Source organism: Triturus cristatus, chromosome 7 (assembly GCF_964204655.1).
Source record: "Triturus cristatus chromosome 7, aTriCri1.1, whole genome shotgun sequence".
Classification (NCBI taxonomy): domain Eukaryota; kingdom Metazoa; phylum Chordata; class Amphibia; order Caudata; family Salamandridae; genus Triturus; species Triturus cristatus.
In genome coordinates, this window is record NC_140590.1 from 66,642,317 (window position 1) to 66,668,994 (window position 26,678).

The 26,678-nt window shown below is 46.4% G+C and overlaps 1 protein-coding gene across 2 annotated transcripts in view; it reads left to right on the forward strand.

The window, feature by feature from the left end:
- XRCC1 (X-ray repair cross complementing 1) overlaps window positions 1-26,678 on the forward strand; it is a 297,807-nt gene that overhangs the window by 177,739 nt on the left and 93,390 nt on the right. For both annotated transcript variants that reach the window (XM_085615657.1, XM_085615656.1), the window contains exons 9-11: window positions 9,485-9,722; window positions 12,631-12,747; window positions 19,832-19,919. In XM_085615657.1, coding sequence (XP_085471783.1) covers window positions 9,485-9,722; window positions 12,631-12,747; window positions 19,832-19,919 — 443 coding nt within the window. The remainder of the gene's footprint in view (window positions 1-9,484; window positions 9,723-12,630; window positions 12,748-19,831; window positions 19,920-26,678) is intronic.

Consider the following 26,678-nt stretch of genomic DNA (forward strand, 5'->3'; position numbering starts at 1 on the left):
TACACAGCTAGGGGAAATTAGAGGTGTTTACCTTCACCTGGCTTCACAAGGCTGAGTCTCAATACCAATGTCCCCGAATCAAGGTGAAAAAACCAAGAGAGTAGGCCCACCCCAGCCTCGGACTGGCGTGGACGGCCCACCCTTGGCCCAGGCTTTGCCCTGGCGCGGCCCCCGCTGTGCGAGCCCTGAAGCAGCCTTTATGAGCCTCCTGGTATAAGTCTCCTGCGATGACGGTACCTGCCGCAAGGCCAGATGGGGATTACAGTCCCCGGAAGGGTACAGAAAAGTGCTGAGAACGATAAAGGGGCCCCCTTGGTGCGGGAGCCCTGAGCAGCCTGTATGCGCCTCCTGGCACGAGTCTCTAGTGATGGCGGCACCTGCTGTAAGGCCAGATGGGGTTTATAGTCACCGGAAGGGTATAGGAAAGTGCTGAGTGCGATGAAGGGCTAGTATTTGTGCGAGGTTTGTCGATTTGTTTACTCATGTTGCAGTGTAATTGCGCGCCAGTAGTCGGTTTGCCCAGTTTCTTGGTGTGGGTTTCAGAGCAGTCTTACCCACCGTGGGGGTGTGAAGTGTCTATGCATTATTAGAACATTGGAATGTTGGGAGCTCCATGGTCGACAATGGAATGCTCCATTCTTCTACGGGCCGGTAAGGCCCGCAGAGCAAAATTCCAATGTTTTGCAAAGGCCTCTCGAGCTCGAGGGGATTTAAATCCCCTCGAGCTTCGAGACGCCTTTGTTTTATTTGTTAGAACATTCTGCCCTCTAGTGGCAGAATGTTCTTATAGCCTTGTATCCCTTAGTAGCACGGTTATACCGTCTCGGGCCTTTAACGTGGAAGCGAGCCTTTAATAGCCGGTATAGCCGCTGAGGCAGGCTATAAGGCTATATTATGGGGGGGACCAGTTTACCTGTGGCCTTTCGCCGCCCCAGCTGTTGGTTTCCGTGGTCCCGGGTGCCCCGCAGCCTCAGGCCAGCCGCGCAAGGCCCTAAAGCGGCCCAGCAGGGAACGCTGTTGTCTCTCTCCCTCTCCACCTCCTGGGGTGCCCAGCACTCCCTACGCAGCGAGCTCCAGTTCTAATAGCCGGCGCCACTACCAATGGGGGAGCAGTTCCATCTTGCAGACCGCCTGCAGCTCGACCCGTGTTATAGCCGCGTCGCGCCTCTCAGCTCCCTGGGACCGCGCTCTTCGGCCCTCGTCAGCTGCCTGTCAGTTTCTCCCTCCTCACTGCTCCGCTGCCATCCTCTGGGGTCAGCCGCCATTCTGCTCCACAGTTCCAGCGGTTTTGGCTGATCGGGCTCCGTGATCACCTTTCTCACTGCTGCATTTGTATGTTATGATCAAACAAAATGGACAAGTTTCATGACTTAAAGCAAACTTTTTTCGCTGTCATTATGGGAAACAATTTTGAAAGGAGAGAGAGCACAACTGCTGTGTAGGAAACCCCTCACCCACCTACCTAGTAGGTGGCATGCTTCATCATCGGGGCCCAACTGGATTGTCTAGCACAATCCAGTTGTGCTACAACGCCTGAGATACAGCGGAGCAGGGTTATGAGCAGTGAGTGAAGTGCTATGTGAAGTGATTTAAGAGTTAAAAAGTCTCTGGGAAATGCCCTTTGCAAAAACTTTAATTTTAAGGGTCCCAGGACTAGTGTAAAAAAGAAGGGGATATGGTTAGGAATGTTATTTTCCTTGTATCCCTAGAAACTCAGGTCAACTAGTTTCAGCCTTCATTATAGTTCTAGAGGCTTTCGTCAGGACCAACCAGAATTGAAGTAAAAGTAATTTTGGTGAATGGCCGTAAAAATAATATATAGGCCAAGTGTAATTATCAGCACACGCCCTAAAGTGTGCTGTGAGTGTGGTGATGAGGTACTCACAGTAACTCCGTTCGCGGTTACCTGTAAATGAAGAGTTAATTTAAAAGTGGGGAGCAGTTGTAAATCATGCATATATATTAAATGCATGCTCCTTTCGATTAGAAGGCTAGTGGTATCGAACTAGACTACTATGGTGAGGGTGTACGAACACTATAGAGGCTTGCGTGGCTACAATGTGCCCCTCGAGATCCGTAGGTGAGTGATTATTGTAGTATTGGGGCACATGGTGCGCATAATCGTTATCCATTTTTTTGCGTGCCTATAGCGAGGTCATACACATGTTGTGTTTGTGGATTTGTGACTGTGCAAGTATTGAGCACACTGGTAGCTGATGTGCTAGAGTAGTCATGTGCACGTGCAGTTTAAAAATGAGCTGATTATATGGTGGTATATATCAACATTATGTCCGCTGTGTGTGCCGTTCAGCAGACAGACTTTCGTGCTTAAAATTGAAAGACAAACAACAGCTAGGTGACAGACAACATGAAACATAAAAATACAGTCTCACTTGAGTAGAGAGGTTGTGAATCCTCTGGAATTAGAACGCCGTATGATTCTCCGCTTGCCTTTAGTGGAGAAGGGATGGCAAGGAGAGTGTAAGAGCGTGAACGCCCTTTACTAAAAACAAGGAGTTAAAGCAGCGTAGTATTGAGGGTCTAGACTGGTCCATGGTGGAACAGTAAGTACTCACAGTTTGTAAGGGAGAACAGGTCCGTAGTACCTAGGGCGGCGATCGGTTCCGCTTGTTCAGCGCCGATGCACGGGTGGGGCGTGGTTAAGAAGGACGGCAAACAGGAAGTAGCGTGCTGACGCTGGGGAGACTAGAACGTCTTCAATGTTCATGGAAATAGAAGACATACTCGGTGTCCCGAGTGCGGAGCACCGAGTGGGACAAAAGTGAAATAGAGATACTGAGCGAATAAACATTTTGTTAAAATGTTTAAGGAGACCAAACAGTGGGACACTGTGAAGAGCTCCAACCTAGAAAAATAGGAGGAATCCTAAGAGGCGAAATATGCCAAAGTAATAGGATGGAGGGTAAAACAGGGTCACAGTCTACCAATTAGGAATAAGTATGCCTATACCTGACAGGGGGTTACAGGCTGCCACTTGGAGTTGTATGATAATATTAAAATATTTAAAAGTAGCGGTGGTGGCGACAATGCACAAAAAGGCGTTTGCAAAGGACGGGTTAATTGTAGACTATAGAGCGATCAATGTCGATGTATGCTGTTCCAGGGTACATTATCGTTGAGTCCTGTAATGTGGGTTGAAAGTCTGTAGACCCAGCGTTGTTCTTTTTCAAAAAGACGTTCCTGGATGTCAGTTGGGCTAGGGTCTAGTTGTTCAATAACTACCCATGACATGTCATTGGTGGTGTGTCCCTTGGCTAGGTAGTGTTCAGTGAGTTTGGTGGTGCTGCGTTTGCAGCGGATGTTACTGCGATGCTCGCAGATTCTGGTTTTGACCTTTCTGGTGGTCATCCCAACATAACGCAAGTTACATGGGCATGTGATGAGGTATATGACGTTTGCCGAATTGCAGTTGGTATGTTTCTTGATTGTCCAGACCTTGTCCTGTTCAAGATTAAGTGTTTTTGTGGCTTCAGTAAGATGACAAATACTACAGTTGCCACATGGGTAGTGGCCTGTTACTTCTGGAAGTCCCCATGCATTCAGAACTGAACTAGGCATGTTCAATGTCTTTTTTGGCCTGGTCGGTACTAGGCTGTCTCTGAGGTTATGAGACCTCTTGTATGAAAATAGAGGTTTTTCCCATTGTAGTTTGCCTGAGGTAACAATTTTCCAATTGTTTTGAATCAATTTAGCAACTTGATTAGAGATGGTGTTGAAGGTGGTTACACACGTGAGTGGTAAGATCGTTGACTGATTCATCTTGGGTTCCAAAAGACCTTCACGATTTTGGTTGCGGGCTCTTTTTTGTGCTTTGTGGATGACTTTGTTTGGGTATCCACGGTTTTGCAGCTTTTTAGTTAGTTCTTCTGATTGGTATTTAAAATCTTTGAGATCACTACAGTTACGGCGCAATCTGAGATATTGGCCGAACGGTAGATTGTCCCTTAGAGGCCTAGGGTGGAAACTCTGGAAATGCAGAAGAGAATTTTTCGCTGTTGGTTTGAAGTGGGTTTTAGTCATCAGTATTCCATCTTTTGCTTCAATTTCCAGGTCTAGGAAGGTGATTTTAGTTTTGCTTGTAGTGTGGGTGAATCGCAGGTTTTGGTCTAGTGTGTTAATCCAATTCAAGAAGTCGTTGAGTCTTTGGTTATTACTTGTCCAGATTAAGAGTACATCATCGATGTATCTTTTATAGAACGTGATGTCTTGATGGTAAATTGACTGAGGGTTGAGGATATATAGTTCTTCAAAGTTTGACACGTACAGCCCCGCTACACTAGGAGCGAAGGTGCTCCCCATGGAAGTTCCGTACTGTTGTAGGAATATGGTGCCTTCATACTCGAAAAAATTATCTTTGAGGGCTATTTCCGCACATTCCATTATGAATGATTTTGGGGTGTTGTACTCCCAGATTGTTTTATCAAGGGAGGTGCGGAGCACCTCTAGGGTGTCGTCTTGGGGTAGGCTAGTATAGAGGCTCTCAATGTCCAGACTTACTAGGATGGAAGTAGTAGGGTTGAATTCCAAGTTGTTAATTTGGCTCAGTAAGTCTTTAGTATCTTTTAAGTATGCAGGAGTCGACTGTACTAGAGGCTGTAGATAGAAATCACAGAAGCGAGATAGGGGTTCAAGTAATGAGCCTATTCCAGAAACAATGGGTCTGCCCGGTGGTGGTGTTTTATTTTTATGTATTTTTGGGATGGTGTAGAAGTATGGAATGGTTTTACCACCTGAGGTAAGGAATAATGCCTCTTGTTTGCTAATGTAGCCATTAGATTCTGCTTCATGAACCATGATGTCAATTTTGGTCTTGACTCTGGTAGTTGGATCTTCGTTCAATATTTTGTAGTTCTTTGGATCATCTAGGAGGCGGGTGCATTCTAGATGGTAGGCATCCCGATTTTGAATAACTATCCCCCCTCCTTTATCAGCTGGTTTGATGATAATGTCTCTGTTGTTTTTGAGACTCCGGATAGCATTGAACTGTTGAGTTGTAGTGTTGTTAAATCCTTTGTTCTCCTGAGTATTTTCTATGCCTTTGTATATCGCTTGTTCGAATGCGATGAGTTCGGCTGGTATAGTGTGAGGAGGAGGAATGAAAGTTGATTTCAATTTAAGGGTGGTGTCCCCTTTTGCTTCTTGTTGTGATTCCTTATTAGGTGAGTTTTCAAAAAAAGCCTTAAGTTTAAGCTTGCGAAAGAATTCTGATAATTCACAGTGTAATTTGAATTTATCAAGTTTCGCTGTGGGTGAAAAACCAAGGCCTCTATTGAGGACCTCTTCCTCCGCTGTAGTGAGAGTATGGTTTGAAAGATTGGTTATTAGGTTCTGCTTGTGCTCGGCTGGGGTTCCTTCGTTCTGCTTGTATGTTACACTGGTACTAATAAGGCAAAATCTTTGCAGAGACTGTTAGCATGTGTAAAAATGCCAAAATAATAAAGTATCAGAAAATATACTGCATTAAGCTGCAGCCTTTTTTTTTTGTTCCATTATTTAGTCAACACTACGTCATAATTTTGTCATCCATTGCTTCATAATTACAGTGGCCCCAAAAGGTAGCACATGTTAAAACTGCTTGTGCATGAATCAGAGGTACTGTGGTGTTTTCAAACTTAGTTTTGTGTGCGTGCAAATCCTGCATTGCCCTTACCTGGTGAGCTGCAGCTACTACTGCTGAAACCAGGGCATTGGAGGTGCCAATGGGTGCGGCGGACTGGCCTCAAGGGCAGGGCCGGCTTTAGCTCTGGTGGCGCCCTGTGCAACACGGTTTGTTGGTGCCCCCCAATGACCACCTCTGCCACGAATTCACTCACTACCACCCTTTAACAGTGCCCCTCAATTCTCCATACCCACACTCTCCCAGATGCATTTAATTGGATTTACATCATCACTCATACGAGTGTAGGGTGGCAGAGCACTTTATATCACACACATTATACAGAGACAATCATATATCTGTAAACCACTGTATAGGAAATTTTACATAAGACAGTGGACTACAAGGTGTGGTAGTCACGTGACAACCATACTAGTTGGCCGTATGGTTTAATAGTAATTGGTCTGGAGAAGCACAAACTCAGAATTTAAAGTGTAATACCATGGTTGGGGGTTCTCTTTGAAAATCTTAATTGATTTCTATCCAAATGAACACTTTTTGCATGATTAGGATAATCAAAGACGGGGGGGGGACAAAACGCTCTCATTTATTCCTTGCAGTTTGCATGCAGCTCTTAGATGACAGTTAATAGCTCACTGTTCTATGTTGGGATTTTAATTTATAAACTGCAAGTAGCAAACGGATCTCTGTGACAAAATCAGTAGCCCACTGACCTATTTACATTATGTGCACCTTTTGATCTGCATGGTACATGTTTGTTGCAGCAGGTACATTAACCCTCTGTCCTAGCTTTCCATGAGTCAAAAATTCCACTAGACAAAACTCCGATCTCTTTCTAGGAAGAAGATTAATCACCGGAGTTGTCATGACATTTTTATTGTTGCCAAAAAGTGATGGAGGCCAGGAAGGAGGCAGCAAGTGCTTTCAAAACCATAATATACTTGCAAACACGACTCCCCTACCCGAAGTTGGTGCTCGGTGTGGTCACACCATTCGAACCGCCATGGAGCGGCCCCCTTCTCAAGGCTATGTGACCTCAGTGACAGAGTCACTGTTGCTCGAGGGTGTGCTGCTTCATACGTCTGCCGCAAGACTGGAGGTGAACTTCAGTATGGATTGCGGTGGACAGGCCTTCCAGGTTAACCCACACTTGCCACCGCTAGGGTCCACCTGCTGGTGCTAAGACACCAGGGCTTCTAAGGTCTTGCAGGGCCTTCTAAGGTCTAGCTCGGGATGTGCTCCCTCAGGAGAGTGGTCTGGGGGACTGGTCATGAAGGCTGAACCTGGTTCTCCAGTTCCAAATTCGGCAGCTCTGACCATAGTGCCAAATCTTCTCCCCCACTGAACACAATACTGTCCCACTGAGACAAACTCGCACTGCCTTCAACTACAGTCCAATTTGCCCTGAACTAAACAACGTGATGCAACTCAATTCAAATTACACACTAGACAGGAGTAAAAAGTAACAACATCCTGGAAAAAGCAAACACTCATAGGGAATGCAAGATTAAGTAAAACATGTGAAATTTAACAGGAACAACATGGTTACCTTAACGCTTTTACACTCACTATTCAGAAATCAGTGAGTGCTTTTGCCTGAAAAGTTAAGGACATGACTACAGGGCCCGGAAGGGACCCGTTTGAATGTCCATTGCTTATAGCTTTGCAAAACGTGAGCAGTATGGTTTTAAAAGAACACATCACTGAACACAGAGCCGCGGTACGCATTCTGTTTTCCAATGCACCCAATAACCAGGTATTGCAGTACCTCCAGGATTGGCGCCCTTCCCCACCCCAGGAAAACAATGTTGTTCAAAGAAAGACAAGAAAACAAAAGTAGCGCTTCACTGGCAAACTCTGTAAAGTGGCGCTAATATTTGGGTGTGATAAAACCAATCGGGCCACTTTGCGACCACTCTGTCTTGCTTTATTTAGTTATTTATTTATTTTTCATATTTTTAACCTTGTATTTCTCTCCGTACCAAGGCTATACTTTGGAATAGAAAAATGTCAGAAAAATACGACATTTCCAGCAAAAGTGTTTTCCTTTTTTTGATCCATTTGACAAGGAAACAAATACATGATAGGAGAAAAGAGAGGGAGAGAACCCTGCTTGTTGAAGTCATGGTTTTCAGTAAGTGAGGAGGAGTTAGAAAGGGAGGGAATAAGAGGAAGAAATTTTAAGGGGACAGCGGCCGAGTGGGAGTGGACAGTGTCCTTCTCTTCTCTGGGCAACAGGAAAAGACCGAGTCCTCTTCGTTCTCTGCCCACCCGGCCCATCCCGACCTCCCACGAACGCCGAGCCTTGTCAGCAGGCCTTGGCTATTTCTACGGCCTGGGACGTGTTTTAAAAAACAAAAGTAGGGGAACGGAATCTATTGAATGAAAGAAGTAGGGGCACTCCGTGCCCTGCTGATCCCGCCCACTTCGACCACTGCTCCAGTGTTATATAAGATATTGCACAGCAGCACACGCTGCTGTGCAACATGACTCGAAGTTAATAAAAATCAAGGGCTATATTGCGGCCAGCATTGACTGCTTCATAGCGCTTGTTTTGTTCACTTTAAGTCGTGTTGCACAGCAGCCAGCACTGGTGTGCAACATCTTTAAAAACACGTTAATAAAGCTAAATAGTTCAGTGCAAACTATTTGACTTTGTTAATATTTTGAAAATAGATTTGGTGGTAGGGCCAGAACTGCCACTTGTGGAACTGGGTAACCACGTTTAAGTCTCAGCGTCTGCTCAACATCTTGTGATTCTGGGCAAAGGTCTGAAACTCCCTTTGCCTAAAAATGAATGTGTTCTTGTGTAAAGTAAATGGTGCTCGTGTAAAGCTTTCCAATATCTTTGGATCGAATTTTCTCTGTAAACCTGTAAAAAGTGTAACAAGAAGGAGGAGGATGGGGGAACAAAGGTGGCGGGGTGAGCAGCTGAAAGAGAACAGGGGTGCCGAAAAGTAATTAAAAAAAGACAACCTTAAGGAGCCTGTGGGCAGGTGAAGAACACTGACCACAGGAAGCAGTACTTGTTCAATGCTCCACAGCAGGGATTAAAAGATGAAGATTGAAGCCCAGCCCAGGAGGAAGCCAAAGATGAGGAGGAGGAGGCGCTACCGACCAGTAGCAAGCAAGGAAACGAGAGTGACATGGGAGCTAACCAATGGTAAGTAAAGGTAGGTAATGTGTGGACTCTAACCTCCTTTTGAAGCTTTCATTTTTTTTTAAGAACAATTGCTTTCCCTGAGAGCAAGGGTGCTGTAGGCGAAACCTAAAAATGAAGTACAGATACAGAAGGATAAGAAAATGTGCACCATCATCATGGTTTCTGTGTTTTTGTAAGCAACCGTCTCTCCAATGTGGAACAAGTGAAAAATTAAAAGATTTGTTCAATGAAGGTGGTCTGCTTCTAAAACAGGATCACAGTCCAACCAGGATGCTCTTTATTGATGGAGAGGAGGTAATGACGTTTTTATGTGACAAATGGGTTGTATTTGGCAGGTGTTTCTTCTTCTGTAAATTTAAGAGTTTGTCCAGAAAATAAAAAATGTCTAACAACAAATAAAAACATTGTAAAACTAAATGAACGTGGAAGGGTGTCCACAGGCCATTCAAGTTCCCGGCATCCTGTGAAGGTGGGCTAGTTTTGTGTCACAAAATGGTGGAAGAAAAGTTATCCTTGATTCGTGGGCCGTGCAGACTCGGGTGGAACGTTCCAGTTAAATATAGGCATGCATTTTATAAAGGACCTTTCTCCTATGAACAGTTTCTCCCAGGGATTCCATCCTAGTGTTGGTATGCATTGGATGTGTGCTGCTGTTTTGTTTACAATATCCTTTGTACTTGTAGCAGAGTCGCCTGCCTCACCCGCTACGCCATCTGCCGCCCAGCCAAAGAAACCCGTGGTGCCAGAGAAGACCAGTGTGAAAAAGGAGAAGCCGCCCACAGCATTTGGACAGCTGCTGCAAGGCACTGTTTTTGTGCTAAGTGGCTTCCAGAACCCCTTCCGCTCTGAGCTGCGCGACAAGGCCCTGGAGATGGGTGCTAAGTACCGACCTGATTGGACTGTGGACAGCACACACCTCATGTAAGTGAAGAGGTGGGAAGGTGAGTTACTGTGGGTTGAGGGCACAGATACCTAGAGAGGGAAGGGGTGCAGAGTGACATTTGAATTTGAATTCCTCTGTGATATTTAGTTTTTCCTCCCCTGTATTGTTTCACAGAGTGTAGTGTTGGTGGGGGTATCCCAGCTACATGTAGGACTTGGTGGAGGGGACAGATATAGGTTATGTTGTTGGGGGGAGGGGGGCTGGTAGATGAAATATAACATGGGTGTCCTCCATTCCAAGGTTTATCCTCCTCTTTTTAAAACATGAGAATGTTTTCCATTTGGAAACATCAGATGCATTGCAACAATTGCCATTTGAAGTGGAGTTTCCAGATCTTTAGAAGTCACCACGCAGAAAGAGGTGAAAGACTAAAAGGGTTCAAGCGTAACGACCAAGAAGCAAAGAAATAAAGGGTTTTTGGTACCGGGTAAAAGGCTATAACTTGGGGTGTGCACTGTAGCTGTCTCTGCTGGATTCTACTGATGGTACCTTGATTGTTTAAGAGGAGATCTCCAGCTCTCCTTTCCTTCTCTTTCCTCCAGTCTTTCTTTCCATCCCTTCTCTCCAGGCCCCCTCTCAGTCTGTCCTTTTAATTCCCTCTTTTTAGACCTTCGTTCTGTTCGTCTAGCAGTCCTGCTTTCCAGCCCTTTGTCCCAGCGCATTATGGGGTACTTGCTAGAAATAAGGGTGTGTACAAAGGGATGAGATTCAGTATTGTTTAAAGTGAGGCAAAATATTCAAATATGGTGATTCTCCTTTTAAAAAAAATAAATAAATAGTGTTGTCTTCAGGTCCTTCCTGATCTGCAGTGCGGTTAGGGTAGTTCTTTTCTTGACCGATATGTTTTTCCAGATCTTTGGAGAGTAGCTAGATATTCCTTTCTTCAGATGTTCGCTGCTTTGTGGTTTTTGTGGTGTAGTCTGTTGGTATCCTAGTCCACACAGGGGTGCCATTTCTTGCAAACCTGTCTGTTATGCAGCTGGGCTTGAAGATGATGCAGGATTGCAGTAGGAGGTAGTTTCTTTGTTCAGGTTTCTAGTACTATGCTCGAACGAGCTCAAGCCTTTGACATGTTCTACAGCTTCTACAGTGTCTTTCAGTGGGCTGGGGTCTGCTGAGTAAAGCAGTTTAGGTTCATTTTGGAGAGCAAGCCAAGAGTTTGATGGTGGCAAGCAGGAGGAATTCTGTCTAGGTCAGATTTGGATTCATGTAAGTGCTTGACTTAGAATTGTGATTAACGATAGAGACGGTTTTTGATGCACTGATTTTCAAGCACTTTGGAGATATTGAAGTGGAGTTGTTCGTTGGCGGCAGACATATGGTTGGAATTTGAGGCTGCAGTCAATAGGAAAGGTTTGAAGGGATTCCATATACACTTTGTAACTCTGAGGAGCTCCATAGGACATGTGGAGTTTGTGGAAATGTACGGTTCCCCTGTGGATGAATTGACGGTGCTAGGCAAACTACAAGGCGAACGACTGTTAGTACATGTTGTAAAAGCCCGTTTGTTTATCTAGTGTACTGCTCAGGTCTTGGTGGTCAGTATTGTCCAAAGTCTAGTGTAGTCAGGATGCGAGGCGCCCTCTTTCATGATCGTGGGCATGTTTGACAGCGTGAAGACTGATGGTCTTAGAGGTGCTTTATGGTCTGAAGATAGATTGCTGTTTCTGAAGGGTTGTTCTTGCTTATCTGGTTTTGTAGATAAACGGAGGCAGTTGAATGGAGACCATTTTCTCTGCAGTTCTTCTGAATAGTAAAGGGTGTGCGGTGGTGGCATAATAATCGGCAATATCTTTGGGGTCGAGTGAGATTCTTCAGTAGTGGGAGTATCTGTCATGTTTTGAGATCATGTGGAAAAGATGCTTGATTAGGAGAAGCGCTGAAGATATTGAGGATGTTCGTGAGGGTGTCTGTATGTATAGGTTTTACCGGGGATGAAGGTAGAACATTACCTTCGGGGAAGGTGGCCTTAAGGATGTCAAAATGTTGCTGAGGCCCTATTGCAAGGCGCAGTTAGAAGGATGCAGATTTGGGGAGTTGTTCCGGGGTTACGCGGAGCAGGAGGCACTGTGGATGTTTCTTTAGAGTAGGTGATGTGGGTTATGATTTTGCTTATATTCTGAATAAAGACGCGATTGCTGGTATCACTTTTGTCAATAGAATGTGTAATGGAGGGTCCAGCAGGAGGTTGTTGCAGTCTCTCATTGCCTTGAAGAGTTGTTCTTCACAATTCCCCCTTTGCAGCTCCTCCTCTTTCATCCTCAGCCCTCCTTATCAGTATCTCCTCTCCCAAGTGATCCTCCTCGCAGGCCTCTGCCCTAGCTCTTCCCCTCAGACCTCCTAACAAGTCCCTCTTCTAGCTCTCGGTTCCAGCCTCTCTACCTAGCATGCCTTCCAACACACCCACCTTCCCAGGCCCTCTGCTCAAACATTCTTTACATCCTCTTGCTACAGCCCATCCTACCATCTCTAGACCCTTTTCACAGACCATCCTCCCCCTTGTACCTCTCTAAACAGTCTTCTCCTTTGCAGAACCTCTCTTCACTACATTTCTCCCACTCCATTCCTAGTGGCCCTAGACAATCTCATAGATCTCTATTTTAAGTTTCCCACAACATGATCTTTTGTCAACCTCGCTCCCTTTAACCTTACCCATTCACAGTTCACATTACCCAGCCCCCCTTCGCGCCCCAGCTTCTTTCCCCAACTCAAACATAGCTCTGTTCTGCTCTAAATGCCTTTCCTGACCCACCTACTCTAACCTCAGTTACGAGTTTTCGCAACTAGCCCCTGTCACAGCTCTAAATTCACCCTTTCTTCTTAGACCTTCTACTTGGCTAATATGATGAAAGAAACATTCAGTGTCCTTGTTTTCTACCTTTCCAGATGTGCATTTGCCAACACCCCGAAGTATGCCCAAGTGAAGGCCATGGGGGGCATCATTGTGCGCAAGGACTGGATCCTCGACTGTTATAAGAGGAAGCAGCGCCTGCCGAGCAAAGGGTGAGTGCTGTGAAATTATCATTTAATTCTTTCTCGCCCCCTTGACCAAGCCATCCTTGTGTGACTAAGTGTGCAGATGGAGGCTACTTGAAATTAGGAGTGACGTTACAAACATGAGAACTCAAATTAATTGCAATATGGCAGTGAGGACAATAGAACAGATGTACCTCGGTATCTCTGTTGTTGCCTAGCGAGGGCATTGGCTTCACAATCCTCCCTGAGGATGTTTTATTTTTTGATTTCCTTAACCCTGTTCAAGACCTAATTCGAGTAGGTTCCTCAGAAGTGTCCTTAGTTTTGGATATTCTTCCCCTTGTTATTACCTGGTCTCTTCCTCGCCTCAGTCCTTACACCTAGGTGTCACCACTGGCACCCCTCTGCCTACCTACAGTAAAAAGTTTAAACTCCTCACCCTACACGACTGCCTTTTAAGATCCACCTTTATCCAGAATTCCTTCAGTTTCTCCCGTCTGCTGGAGACAGCCATCCTGTGTTTCCTGTAACTTGACAGGGAGTTTCTTCTCACTTTTTCAGTCTTTTCTGCTCACTCCTTCAGAGTTAGGTTGCTCTATGTTGTCACTATGTGCTTTGAAACTTGTCTATGTGGTTCATACAGCGTCTCTCTTCTTTCTCCAAGCAGACTTGAGGTGGTTTGACACGACTGCAGGAATGGGCCCTGTGTCCATATTGTTTTGGACAATTTGCTCCTCTGATGTCCATTCAAGACTGGGATTTGTGAGGCGTTTGTCTTTGTTTGCTTCTTGCATATTGTCTGAGCTTCTCTGTTGCATCTGCTTGTAGGTGTTTAGGGTGCCTTGAAGTGCTGGCTTTGGTACCTTGTTTCCCCTGCAGCCTTTCTTAACCTTCTTTTTTTGCTGGAGTCCTTGGGAAGAGTGAACTCATGTGTTTGAGTTCCTAGGTCATAACACGTAATAAGGTATGCTGTTCTGTTAAGTGGTCAATACCTCACTGGTGTTCATTAGAAAAGGGGGAGAGGTCAAACCAGAAGTCGTATCCCGTTATAGGATGCACAGGCCCTCGCCCACTGCAGTGGCATGCTTCATCCTTGGGCTACACACCTTGCTGGGTGGGAGCTGCTTTGCCCAGCAGACCACTCAGAGGGGGCTTTTTTCTAGAGATCTTTTCTGCTCAAACTGCTGGGGGTTAAGCAGTAGAGTTGTGCCCTGCCCCCAGCTCAGGAGGGGTTGTGATAGATTGGGAGAGAAGAAGTTAAAATTGGCAATGGTTTTCCAAATATTCACTATTGATGCAGGAAACTCATGTCAGATTAAAACAATCTATGAACCAAAGAGGACAGCAATCAGGCTCAGGGTCTTAATCAGGTCAACATGTTTCGTGCCTGGTCTGCTTACGAGCCAATGGCAATTCGTCAGGACCTTGTAATAATGCCCTAATCTACCTAGATGGTAGGAAATGCTACTCGTGTACGTGTAATGGGTAGTCTATAATTTATGATGTAATTCAAATATTGGGTCAAAGTCAGTGAAGGAATATAAGTAAATAAAGGGATGGTCTCACACTGGGGATCTTGAGTCTGTTGGACCCATTTTGAATTATAAACGGGCCCTTAGAACTGGGGCGGCTCCTCCGCCAGCCCCACTGCAGAAATACAGCAGATAGAACAAAAAATAAAATTACAATAAACTATTTTGCCATTTTATTTTTCACTTGCAGTCGGGAGTCTAGGGCAGGGTCATATAACGGCATCAGCAGCTGATGGGAGGAGGAGTGGCAGGCACGGAAAGTATGCATGCCGATTTGGCCAGTCATCTGAGGACAGCCAGACAGACATGCAGCGTACTTTGATATCTTCAGGCTGTTCCTTGGAGAAATGTGCAGTGCTCAGGGCACAGACCCAAGTCCATGCTTAAGCGTGAAACTGGCCCGCTCTGCCCAATCCCAGCGCTTCTCTCATGCTGGAAGTAATAGCATGAGAGATGCGCTGGGATTGCGTGGTGTCTGTGAGTCTGTGCTCATTGGAATGGAGTGCTGGGATGGGAGTGGCGTGGGAGCAGAAGAAGGCGGCGGCCGGCGGGGGCGGGGGGGGGAGGAAGGAAGGGAGGAGAGAGAGATCCGCTGCTGCCTTACAATGCTATGGAGCTGCTTCTTCAGCTTCGAATTATAGTCCTGAGAAAGCGTGGTGGAGCACCCACTCGTCGGCACCTGCGTGGGGCTTGTGGTCATGTCTGGTACTTTATGCCTTCGTGATTCCCACACCCACTCACACACTGCTCCTAAAGTGTGCTTTGTGTTGTAAATACTTTCCGTCATGGTTTTTATCTTTCCCCTTCCATGATCTTCGCTTGTGTTTTTTTCTCGCAGAGGTTTTTCACGGCCCTTTCTGAGACCCTCTGCTTCGGTGTTCTGATAGTTCCTCTCGAGCTTTATGGACCTGACTCCCTGCAAGATTTTGGGGCCAAACTATAGTGTGTGCCAAGTGAGCTTTTTCTTGTTGGGCTGTTTTGCACACACACTACAAGGTTTGTTGGGGCTCTTGGGGTGGACCAGTGTTTGCTTCTACATTGACTTTGGTTTGCTCTGAGTTTGACTTGTCTGCTATTGTCAGACTTCCTGTTTGTTTTGTACTTTATCGCCTCCTGCCCTTCTTTGGCATGAAGTCTGATTGTCTGCTCCCTGTAGGTAAAGCGGGAGAGATTTGGAACCTGATCTCAGCTGGGGAATTTGGTGCATTGCTTAACGTACTCTGACATTTCCCCTTCCGGTTTATCTTGATGTCTGCACTTCACAGACAATGCCTGTGCTTCTGTGGAGCGTGGTAATTGGATGAGGTACGTGTGTATGTTTTTATTGCTTTGCTTTGCTACTAGGTATAGTGAGTCATCTAATGTTAACTGGGCATCTGTTAGCAAGTGTCAGCTGTGTCTTGGCTGTTGGTTTGTGAAAGCTCATTGTGGACCGTGCACTCTGGATGGCCGTAAGGATGTCTGTGGGACGGTTTGGTGTTAGTTGATGATCTAGGTGCTTTGTTGAATGTGCGAGGTCTTCAGGGCGTAGAGAGTGGTGTGATTGGTTTGCTAGCTTTGGTTGAGACTATGGATGGGAAGATAAGAGGAGCAGCTCAGTAGAAGTGAGGAGACCGCGTGTGATAGAAGTTATCCTGGAGGCCTGTACTGTTGAGTTTTGAGACGTGCGTCCAGTGTGTTCTCTAAAGAGCTCATATATAGGTGGATGTGATGAAATGTGACCGTTGTCTGGATTCCCAAATGCGCCTTTCTTTTGTGGAAGGAGATTGCTCTACAGTCAGTCTTGTGTGTCTTTCTATTTGAGCTGAGCCTGGGAAGCCTTGGATTATGTTGGAGGAGTAGCAGTCCAGTTGGTGTTGCATCCAGGAGGGTATGACCAGTTTTGGCTTCAATGATGCTGGAAGCAATGTTGGGTCCATGGTGTGGTCTGTCTGCTGATGGCATCACTACCTGATAACACCGGAGGTAGAAACGGAACTTAGGATGTGTGCCTTTCTTGTTAGTTCACGAGGGGCAGTGCGGGGGAGATGCTTTTTGGGTTGTATAGTAGTTTCCAGCAGTTGAAAGCATGGAATTCTGTGAGGAAAAATAAAGGGGCGGGAAGTAAAGCAAAATGATGATTATGTGTGTGGATGGTAATTGTGACCCCATATTGGTCTGGGAGCAACAAACAAAGGTCGCTGTTGTAGGTGATAGGTTCTGGGAGGGGGTGAAAGAGGGACAAAGAATGGGTCTTCTATTTACCCTGCTTGGGTGGTTGGGATGCCGGGAAAGGGTCCAGAGTTTCTGACTGTTTTCCTGGTGTGAAGCCCACAGCTGTAAATGGCCGGGTCGAGGATCAGCGTGGTCTAGCATGCCTTGAAGTGTTCTGAGTAGTAGTTCTGGGTGTATTTCTGAAGGAGGGTGGGATTGAGCTCGTTTTGTCATCATTTGTGTAGCCCCGGTAGAGAGGGTGAGATGGAGGGGGAACTGGTGAGGTTTTATCCTCTTACCTTTTATGTAGGCATTATGAGCTGAAGAAAGACATTTATACTGCGGGTTGAGAGGGGTTGCCATGGCCGCACCATGGAAGCGGAGGAAAGGACAGAGGCGCACGTGCTTCTCTTGTTACTGTTTTTGCTAAGCTTTGGCTCATTTAGACGTGTTTTGAAATTTTTGGTATTCATTTGAAGCAGGAGTCCGCATAAAATGTGTCCCATACTAAAAGCCTTTAAGCGTGTCCTGGTCTCGGAAGTGGGCTGTAAGAATCATGTATTTTATTCTAACTAGTGACTACGTAGAGTTGTGTACCCTTGGTCAGCTGGCTTACCACTGGCACTATCTTTGGAATGCCAACTTCAAAGTTCAAACCACTTTATTCGGCTAGCAAAAGCCTTAAAAGTACACCACAAACAGTTTTCATACGAAAAATACATAAGATCATATTAATACATTTTGAATTCAGTCAAATATACCACATACAAACAAAGAATACTGGTAAAAAGAGGTGACTTGAAATTCATTAATCAAGCAATAAAACCATGTTATCAATATATAAAATCAAACAATTAAAAATTTCTAGCACCCTTTCTTCCTATGTCTAACTGCCGCCACCAAACACTTTGCAACATTAAAAATCTCCCATGGGTTATTTAACAGCTGCCAATTTAGTAAGGCAGGTCTAACTTGCACAAAACCCCTCCCCTTTAAAATAGGACTTAAAAACGTTCTTCTCATGGGGCTAAAATGCTCACAAAACATTATAAAATGTAAGGTATCCTGTGTTGAAAAAATTGTCACATGTACAGGGGCCTAAATCATTTACCCTACTCCACCCCTGTACATCTGCTAAAAGACAATGGATGAGATTGAAACAGAACCTGCCAATAAGACCTCTGCTTCCTCATTTGCAGGACTAAGACATATATTAAAACTATCTTCCGCTTTATGCATTAAATCTTGAAGGAAAAGCTCAGGAATTACACTGGTCCACTTTAGCCTACGTCCCTGGTCTGTGGTCTTTACACGTATACAAGTGGAGGGTTCTCCCTGACTCTCTTTAAGGCCAGTTGCCCTACTTAACTCGAGTGTAACCGGATTATGGTCGCTGTAAACGGACCATAGAGCACCATAATAGATCACTTGAGAAAGTAATACCGGGGAAATAAAAATATATGGAATGCCATCGTGTTTAGGCATATCTGAATGATGGCATGCTTAATCTTAGCTGAAACTTCAGGTATCATGGGGTAATCCGTAGTCGATTGTGACTACTAGCTTTCTTATACTGTTAATGTGTCAACGATGGGTTTTATTTCTGCTTTTATGAAATGCGTCTTGTTCGGTCATGCATGTATGAAGGGGTGGTACTTGAGTTCCTTTCAGACCTTACACTCATTTAAGGCCGTAAAGATATGGCTTTCCTTTAAACTCCAGATTCAGTACCTAGCTCTCTGTTCTTTTACTGCTCCTCTAGGCAGGCGTAGCCCACTGCCAACACTTGTACCCTTCTTGAAAGTACGGTTCTCCTTTAAGGAGGTGTTTCAGCAGCAGTGACGGAATACAGGGCTGCCTGTTCAAGTTAAAGACTTTGCAAGATAAGCTGTCACTTAGACAAGCTCCATCGAAGCTTTCTGAGTAGGGTCTGCTGCAAGTAGCCGTGACCGTCTGCCTGCACCTGTGGTGATGCTTTCTCCTTCAAACTCCTCCCATTGTATGAACACTTACGTGCTTTCTTTAGTGTTTGCACGCTGCCGCTACCACCTCTTACGGATACTTTGGGGAGGACCTTTAAAGCATGTCTCCCATCTCAAGTGGCAGTTCTCAGTGCACTAATGCTGCCGCCACCCTTGTGTTTTTGATCTTCAAACAGAATTCTGATCTTTAATCACCCATGCAAAATCGAGCTTTTAAATAAGCATTCACTGAGGGCTTGTATAGAGGTCTGGGGTGGTGTAGGGAGGGGAGTGGGCCGGACTGATTTCTTAATTGTATTGAGTGGTCCAAATTAGAATATCTGTGAATGGGAAAGTGGGAGGCAGCAGAGAATGGGCGAGATGCCTAATGGGTTGCTAGCTGCCACTGATCCTGGGGGTGAAGTGTTTATGAGAACGGTAGCTTCAGTGCCCTTCCAGCAGCTTATCTGCAAATGGGGTCTGATGCACTGGTAAATGTTATACTATATTCTACTTTACTATAGTTGCAGAGGCCCCGCATCCCAGAAGTGGCATTCTGCACTCACTATACGGTGAGCCATGCTTATCAGTGGCCCTTGTGTTTTTGTGCTCTTAAAAAACCCTTAAGACGGCATACTAGTTGACCCACCTTTGCAGTGTTCTGAGGCCTGCTGCGATCATGCTTTTCATTGGCCATCAGTCTTCTCCGCGCCGTAGAAGCGGTCTCAGATGTGCCTGAATGTTCTCATCAGTAGACTAGAAACTCCACTGCCTGTAGCTTGGAGTCTGCCTTTGGTGTGATGTGGTTTTCATCCTGGGCGCACGAACAGGCGGGGCCTGTACAGCTACAACCTTTAGTGGCACACACTGGAGCCAGTTTTTAGTCTTAATTAATCATACCTAGTTGTGGGTTCAGTGATTCGTGGTCGGTGTCTTCCTTGAGCTCTCAGATTGCAGAGTGAGTGCACCTTGGAGAATGGGGCTCCTTCCCTGCTTGCCAGTCGCATGGTTGACCTTGGTTCCTTCATCAGACTGATTGCAAGTGGTGGGGTGGTTGGTAAAATGTTACGCAGTGACCTTTTTGTTTACCTTTCTTTATAATTGTTTTGACATTTCAATATTACAAAGCTGGGGAGTTATGACTGTTTTTAGTCGCTGATGTTTCTCTTCAAAAGACTATAGTAGAGTCTTTTTTTTTAAAAAAAACCTAGGTAAAATAATAGGATAGATGTGTGGGCACCTGGGAGCTCTGGCACTAGGACTCCTATACTGCTGCCCTGTGGTTGAGCGGGGTGGATGGATTCTTGGGATGGACTTGTTCTCATCTGTGCCCCATAAGATTTCTTTCATAAGTTCCCTGGCACGCCTTCTCTGTGAGACGCAAACCTCTGTTCCTGTTGATGCCTTCTTCTCTTTTTCTCACAGGTACCTGATGGGTGGGGCTGAGTCCAGCAGCAGCGAGGACGATAGTGACAATGATGTGCTCATCGTTTCCAAGCCGGCACCCCCCCAGGTACGCTCCGAATGGACTTTCCTATAGTTGTTATGAAAACAGTCGCATTTACCAATCTAGTTGTCCAAGGTACAAAATGCTATAGAAATCTACATGTCCTGTAAAATATATTTCTTCTTGTCCCATCTAATGCAGACTTCCTTTATATTGAATGATATGGGAACCATAATGTGTTTCTTGTTCTTACCTTGCATATCCTTACTCTTGGTTTCTGCTCCCTTTCCTGTTTCTTCTCTCCCTCTCCTCCTGCACAGACCTCCCCTGCTGGCTCGGGCACTTATCGCATGCCCCTCACATTCTCACACCACCTTGTCCTTACTGATAGATGCATGTGATCTCATTCATGTCCCTCAGATGCATGCCCCAATGATATTTTATGTTATATAGTACTTGTAGAGCGCAGCGTTCACTTCTGGGAGCATCATGGCGCTATGCGCAGTCCTAATAAACACACACAACCAAACTGAGAGATCAAATAAGTGATCTACATAGAGCATCAGGGGCAGTAAAGATCCAGGTTTTCAGGGCTTTCCTGAAAATTGTCTCGGTTTGAATAAAATGTAGATGGTTAGGGAGAAGGTTCCAGGCTTTGGTCCCCAGCACCGCAAAGATTTCCCACCCTTTGTGATGCACCTAAAACCAAGGAGCTTCAAAAGATTCGCAGTTGAGGATCTGAGGGTGCGGTGCGTCACATAGTGAGCAAACCTGGCCCGGAGATAGTGGGGAGCTGAGGAATTGAAAGCTCTGTAGGTAATTACCAAGATCTTGAAAAGGAGTCTTCTATGGATGGGCAGCCAGTGTAGCGCTTTGAGGGCAGCTGAAGCTGAGGAGCTTCTGGGCCATTTTAATGCTAGCTGTGTGGCTGCATTTTGGACAATCTGTAATTTCTTTAAAATTGACTAATTGGTCCCTGCATATAGGCTGTTGCCGTAATCGAGTCTAGAGGTGATTAGGGTCACTGCGACTGCCTTTCTAGCCGTGCAGGGGAGTAGATCTAAAAACTTTTGGAGGGACTTTAGAAAGTGAAAACATGTCCCAGCCAGTGCTAGGGATTGCTGGTCAAAGGAGAGTGATGAGTCAAATTTCACCCCCAGGTTCTTTGCTACCTTCCCTGTGTTATGAGGGGGTGGGGGGAAATGGCTATGGGCCACCATAGGCTGGGGGAGAAAGTATTCGATTTCCCTAAATGTATGATCTCCGATTTTTCGAGTTACATTTTAGGTGATTTACTTTCATCCATTGAAAGATCGCTGAGAGACACTCTTGTAGATTTTCTTCGGCATGTGTGGATTGTTCGTCTATACCAGAATTAGCTGTGTATTGTCCGCATGTGAGATTGTGTCAATGTTAAAAGACGATCTCAGGCTAATGAGTGGGGCCATATAGGCGTTAAAGAGCACTGGACTAAGAATAGAGCCGTTTAGAACCACAGAAAGCAGAGGTTTTTCTGCTGAATGATAATGGCAGAGAGGGACAACGTGTCTACTGTTTTGAGTAAAGGGTTTTAGCCAAGCCAAGGCAAGATGAGAACTGCTGTGTGATTTGAAACGGTCCATTAAGATGTCATGTGACATCATGTCAAAAGTGGTTGATAAATCTAATACGATCAGCACAGCATTTTGTGTCAAGCAGATTTAAGGGCTTCTGCAGTATACAGTAACACTAATTCAGCTGAGTGCTGATGCCTAAAACCTGATTGATTGAGATGTAGGATGTTCACCTCTTCTAGATAGGACATAAGTTGAGGGACAAAGGGTCAACTGTCAGATAGCTTTTGGGTAGAAAAGGGGGTCAGACAGGGATGCGTACTGGCCCCCTTTCTATTCACCCTCTACACAAATGGCCTTGAGACAGCACTGCTTGAGGGAAGTAGAGACCTCCCATCGGTCGGTCGTCGGCATATACCCGCGTTGCTATATGCCGACGACGCGGTCATTTTAGCGAGAACATCTGTGGAACTGCAGCGAGAATTGGATAGATACTGTGAATTCATGTTAAGTTTGAACTTGTTTTTAAATGTTAAAAAAACTTTTACTATGCATGCGGGGAGGAAAAACATGAAACCTAAAAGACTATTTGTGAAAGGGGAAGTCCTGGAAAGAACACCCACTTACCAATACCTGGGAATTGTCATTGACGATAAATTTAAGTGGAATGCGGCAATTTCGGCGAGAAAACTATCATTTCTAAAAACAACAGCGGCCTTGAGAACATTTGTCCAAAAACTGGGTCACAAGCCCCCTCTAGAAACCTTAAAAATCTACAAGGCAAAATGTGTCAGTACTGCTATCTATGGGGCAGGGATATGGGGCTACGCAAACGTGACTGAATTACAAAAAATAGAAAATGCCTTCTTAAGATTCTTATTGGGGCTGCCGAAAAATTCTTCAACATACGCCTGTCACGAAGAGCTGGGCATAGACCACCTAGAGGACATTATAAGAACACAACCTATAATGCTCTGGAGAAGAATTTGGGTCACTGAACAATGCAATTTAACCAGACTCATCATTCAAGACATTCAGACGCTGGAGCACTACGGGCGGATGAAATGGACAGCCTATGTAAAAGCCTTTCTTACAGATATGGGACACAGTCATTATTTTACAGATCCATCATCTTTATACAGTATTTCCAAAAGAGATCTGAGGAAAGCATGTCTATCACACCTGCATCAAACACGTCTGCTAAAAGAAATCCATAAATCCTCTGTACAACAAAGTCTATTAGTCCAAACAGTATCATCCATTGAACCCTATTTGCTGTATAACATGACCCAATTTGAAAAACTACTTCTGACACGCTTCAGGTTCAACATGTTCCACTTAATGGTCTGCTTTCCCACACAAAATGATTGGTCATCAAAAATGTCATTGTGCCCTTGTGACACCCAATCAAAGCAGTCGACAATACATACAGTCTTATTTTGTACATTTTTTGAGGCACCCCGCAGACAATGGCTATTGCCCATATTTAAATATTGGGGTCTACGCCAATGTCGCCCAGCCTATCTGGCGTTACAATATCTAGAAAATGAATTGATAGCAAAAGCAACTGTACGTTTTTTGAAATTTTGCATACGCCATAGGTCTAATCTCTGAAAATCAAATGTATGAAGAGACTACAAGGGTTGGTAGTAAGAGTCTAACCTCTTCTTTTAATGATTTTACAAAATGCATTTTAAACTCATGATTTTTTAACAGTCTTTTTAAATTGAACTAATGTATGAAATGTATTTCTATGAACTTTTATGGTCTTCTTTGCAAAACCGAATAAAGTGATTTTTGATTTGATTGATTGAGTAATGACTAGTTTTCCCGTGATTTTACTAAGGCAAAGAAGCAGAGAGATAGGACGAAGAATAGTGAGAGTGGTAGGATCTGCTAGTTGTATTTTTTGGAGAGGTTTGACTGCTGCAATTTTCCATTCGTTAGGTACTTCTGCTCATGAAAGGGAGGCGTTTATTATATTGTTTTTAACTGGGTTAATGGTGTCAATAATAGCATGCATAATCTGAGGGGGACATGTCTCAAAAGGAGACCCTGATTTACATGCAAGAATAACCTGGCGAGATTGTTCTGAGCTAATGGTTTAAAATACTTGGAGGGTTAATCCATCATCTCCAAGCTCTAGGCTTCCACAGATCCTATTGTGGATACCCCTTTGTGCTCCGTACCAGTCCTCTTTACTTTGCTCCACCTGGAGCCTTCATCCCCACCGCTCTTCTCCCTGCCGGGGGAGGTATGTTCTCCTCTAACTGGAGGCCTTTCCTTGTACCTCAGACATTGCTCTATTCTTTGTTGTGCACTGACACCTGCCCTTCAGCTCTGAAATGTTAATATAAGTACCCTGTTTGTTTTACGTGTTTCTTGAGGGTGGTTTCTGGTAGGTATAGCTCCTCCAGAACCCACAGCTTGTAAGTCACATTATTTTATTTTATTTTTTTCTGTAAAAGAACATTGTGCAGTCCATGTAAGAATGGTAACTGTTCAAATCTGAAAGAGACACGTTAGTGATAGATTCCTTACCTTAGAATATCCCCAAGCGTCAGACTGGATCCGGAAAGTTTTCGTCAGCAGTACCCCTGAGCGTCGGCAGGCGTCGTCGTACGACTTCGCGTACGTCGCTGGCATCGTATCCACTGAGATGACGTCATCGGAGCTACTTAGACGCGCCCAAGCGCGCTGACGTCCGTTCTTTCTTTTTCTGCGCCGCAGCTTAGATCCGAGAGAAAGCGGTACCCCTAGTTAAAAGTTTTAACTTGGTTTCTGACAACTTCTTTGTCATGTACTTGACTCCTAGTGCAAAAGAAATGCCTGGGTTTAAGTCCTGTAGGGCATGCCATCGAAACATGTCGGTGTCGGACCCTCACAACGAGTGTCTCTTCTGCTTGGGGCACGCCCATGGCCCGAGGCGTGCCCGATTGCCGGGCCATGGCACCGAAAAATTTGCGGGATCGTTCCCGAAAGTTGTTGGAAGTCCGGCAATCGGTTCTGCGCCGATCAAGGTCCCGATCCCGTGAGGGGTCAAGGAACCGGTCGCGGAGCCATCAGCATCGCTCGTCAGAATCGGGGACAGGTAAGTCTCAGCGCCATAAAAAGTCGAAGAAGCATCGTCGCTCTTCTTCTACCCCTCACCGGTCGCGGGATGTGTGGAGGGGGCCGGCGGTAACTCCCCCGCTTCTCTGTTGGAGCCTCCGTCGTTGCCTGCGGCCTACCCTCCCTTTCCGGGGCCACACGCGACTTCGAACGAGGTGCTGGCCTTTATGTCGGCCTTGCGCCATTTGTTTGCACCGCCGGGTCCCTCCGGAGCGCCTTCGGGCCCCGTGGATCCGTCGAAAGGGTTTGCCCCCGTGCCGCCTCTGGCCCCGGCTATGCCGGCACTATACCCTGCGGCGGCTCCGGCCTCGGCCCTGGATCCGGCCTCGGCCCTGCCGCCGGCTCTGGCGCCGGCCCTGCATCCGGCGCCGGGCGCGGCGCCGCCGCTCTGCGCTGACCCGGGACTGGTATCTTACCCTCCCATTCCATTTCTTGGAGTGGAGTTTATCCCATTCCCCAGGGCACCTCGTCCTTACCGGCCCCTTCAGCAACCGGTGGACGAAGGGGAATACTGGGAGGGGTCTGAGGACCCTCTTGCAGCTCAATGCGAGGATGAGCCTGAGTGGGAAGGCGATGTGGAGGGTCCAGTGGATCTGGATTTCTCTCCACACCCTGGTACTCTGTCCCCTTCTTCCGTGGCCACGGAGGAGGTTGGGACTTTTTCGGTTCCTGCAGCCGCAGTCCTCCTCTGTGGAGTCGTTACTGCTCTTCAATGAAGCGCTTACTGATATCCTGACAAGGGTGTGGCGCACCGCCATCGCCGGGTGATCCCAGCTTTCTCGCACAACATCCGACGCCTGAGAGTCTGGTTGTCCAGGCTTCTGCCTCGCCTAGTGCATTCCCTTCTGCTCCTCCGGACAAGGAATCTAGGAAACTGGAGCAGTTTGGGAAAAAGATTTTCACATCTGCCAGCTCTGGGTTGCGGGCAGTGAATACTGCGTGCCTGCTAGGCCGCTTTTCCCATTCTGTGTGGGACACTGTGGCACAGGTGCTGCCTCAGTGCCCTGTGGAAGCACGGGCGGTTCTCTCCCAAGCCATTACCGAAGGGAGAGATGCTGCAAAATGTAATATTCGTTGTGGGCTTGACACGGCCGATTCTCTCGGCAGGGCATTTTCCACAACTGTGGCGCTCCGTCGTCCTGCTTGGCTCCGAACTACTGGCTTCTCTGGGGATGTCCAGAACACCCTGTTGGACATGCCCTTTGATGGTACACGCCTCTTTGGTGATAAGGCGGATAGCACCCTGGAACGCTTTAAGGACTCTCATGCTACGGCCCAGTCATTGGGTTTCGCCACCACGCATACTCCCTCGGGGTCTGCTTTTCGGTCCTTTCGAGGTCAAGGTCGGGGCGCCCAGGCGCGTTCTTTTCAAACCCGCAAGGCTGTGCAGCCACAGTCTCAGCACAGCAGCGAAGGTGGTACCCGCCGTGGTGGGTCCCGAGGACAGCGGACGGGTCCGTCCGCCACCTCCCCTGCCGATGCCTCTAAACCTTCCTAGTCCTGTGTTTCAGGCCCACCTGACTCCAGTGGGTGGCAGGATTCGCCATCACCTTCCCCACTGGCGCTCCATAACCTCGGACAGTTGGGTTCTGCAAATAGTCCGCAGGGGCTATTCCCTCCCCTTCGAATCTACCCCCCCGGCCATGCCATCTCAGTACCACCGCATGTTGGAGGAACATCGAGCGCGTTCCGATGCCAGAAGTAGGTTGTGGTTGTTACTCCCACTACTTCTTGGTCCCGAAGAAGGACAAAGGTCTGCGCCCTATCTTAGACCTCCGGAACGTCAATCGCTTCCTCCGGAAGGAGAAGTTCAAGATGCTCACACTAGCTCAGGTCTTGTCTGCTCTAGACCCGCAAGACTGGCTGGTAGCGTTGGACTTGCAGGATGCTTATTTTCATATTCCCATACGGTTCACCACAAGCACTTTCAGTTCACCGTGCTCCCTTTCGGCCTTACCAGCACCTCTCGGGTGTTCACGAAAGTGATGGCGGTGGTCCCAGCTCATCTGCGCAGATCAGGGGTTTCAGTCTTCCCCTATCTTGACGACTGGTTGTTGAAGGCGGGCTCGCCCCAGGCAGCCGTCTCCCACCTCCAGACTATGGCACCCGGTTCCCTCTCAGAAGCTCCTCTTCATCTGAGCGGTTCTGAATATGGCGCGGT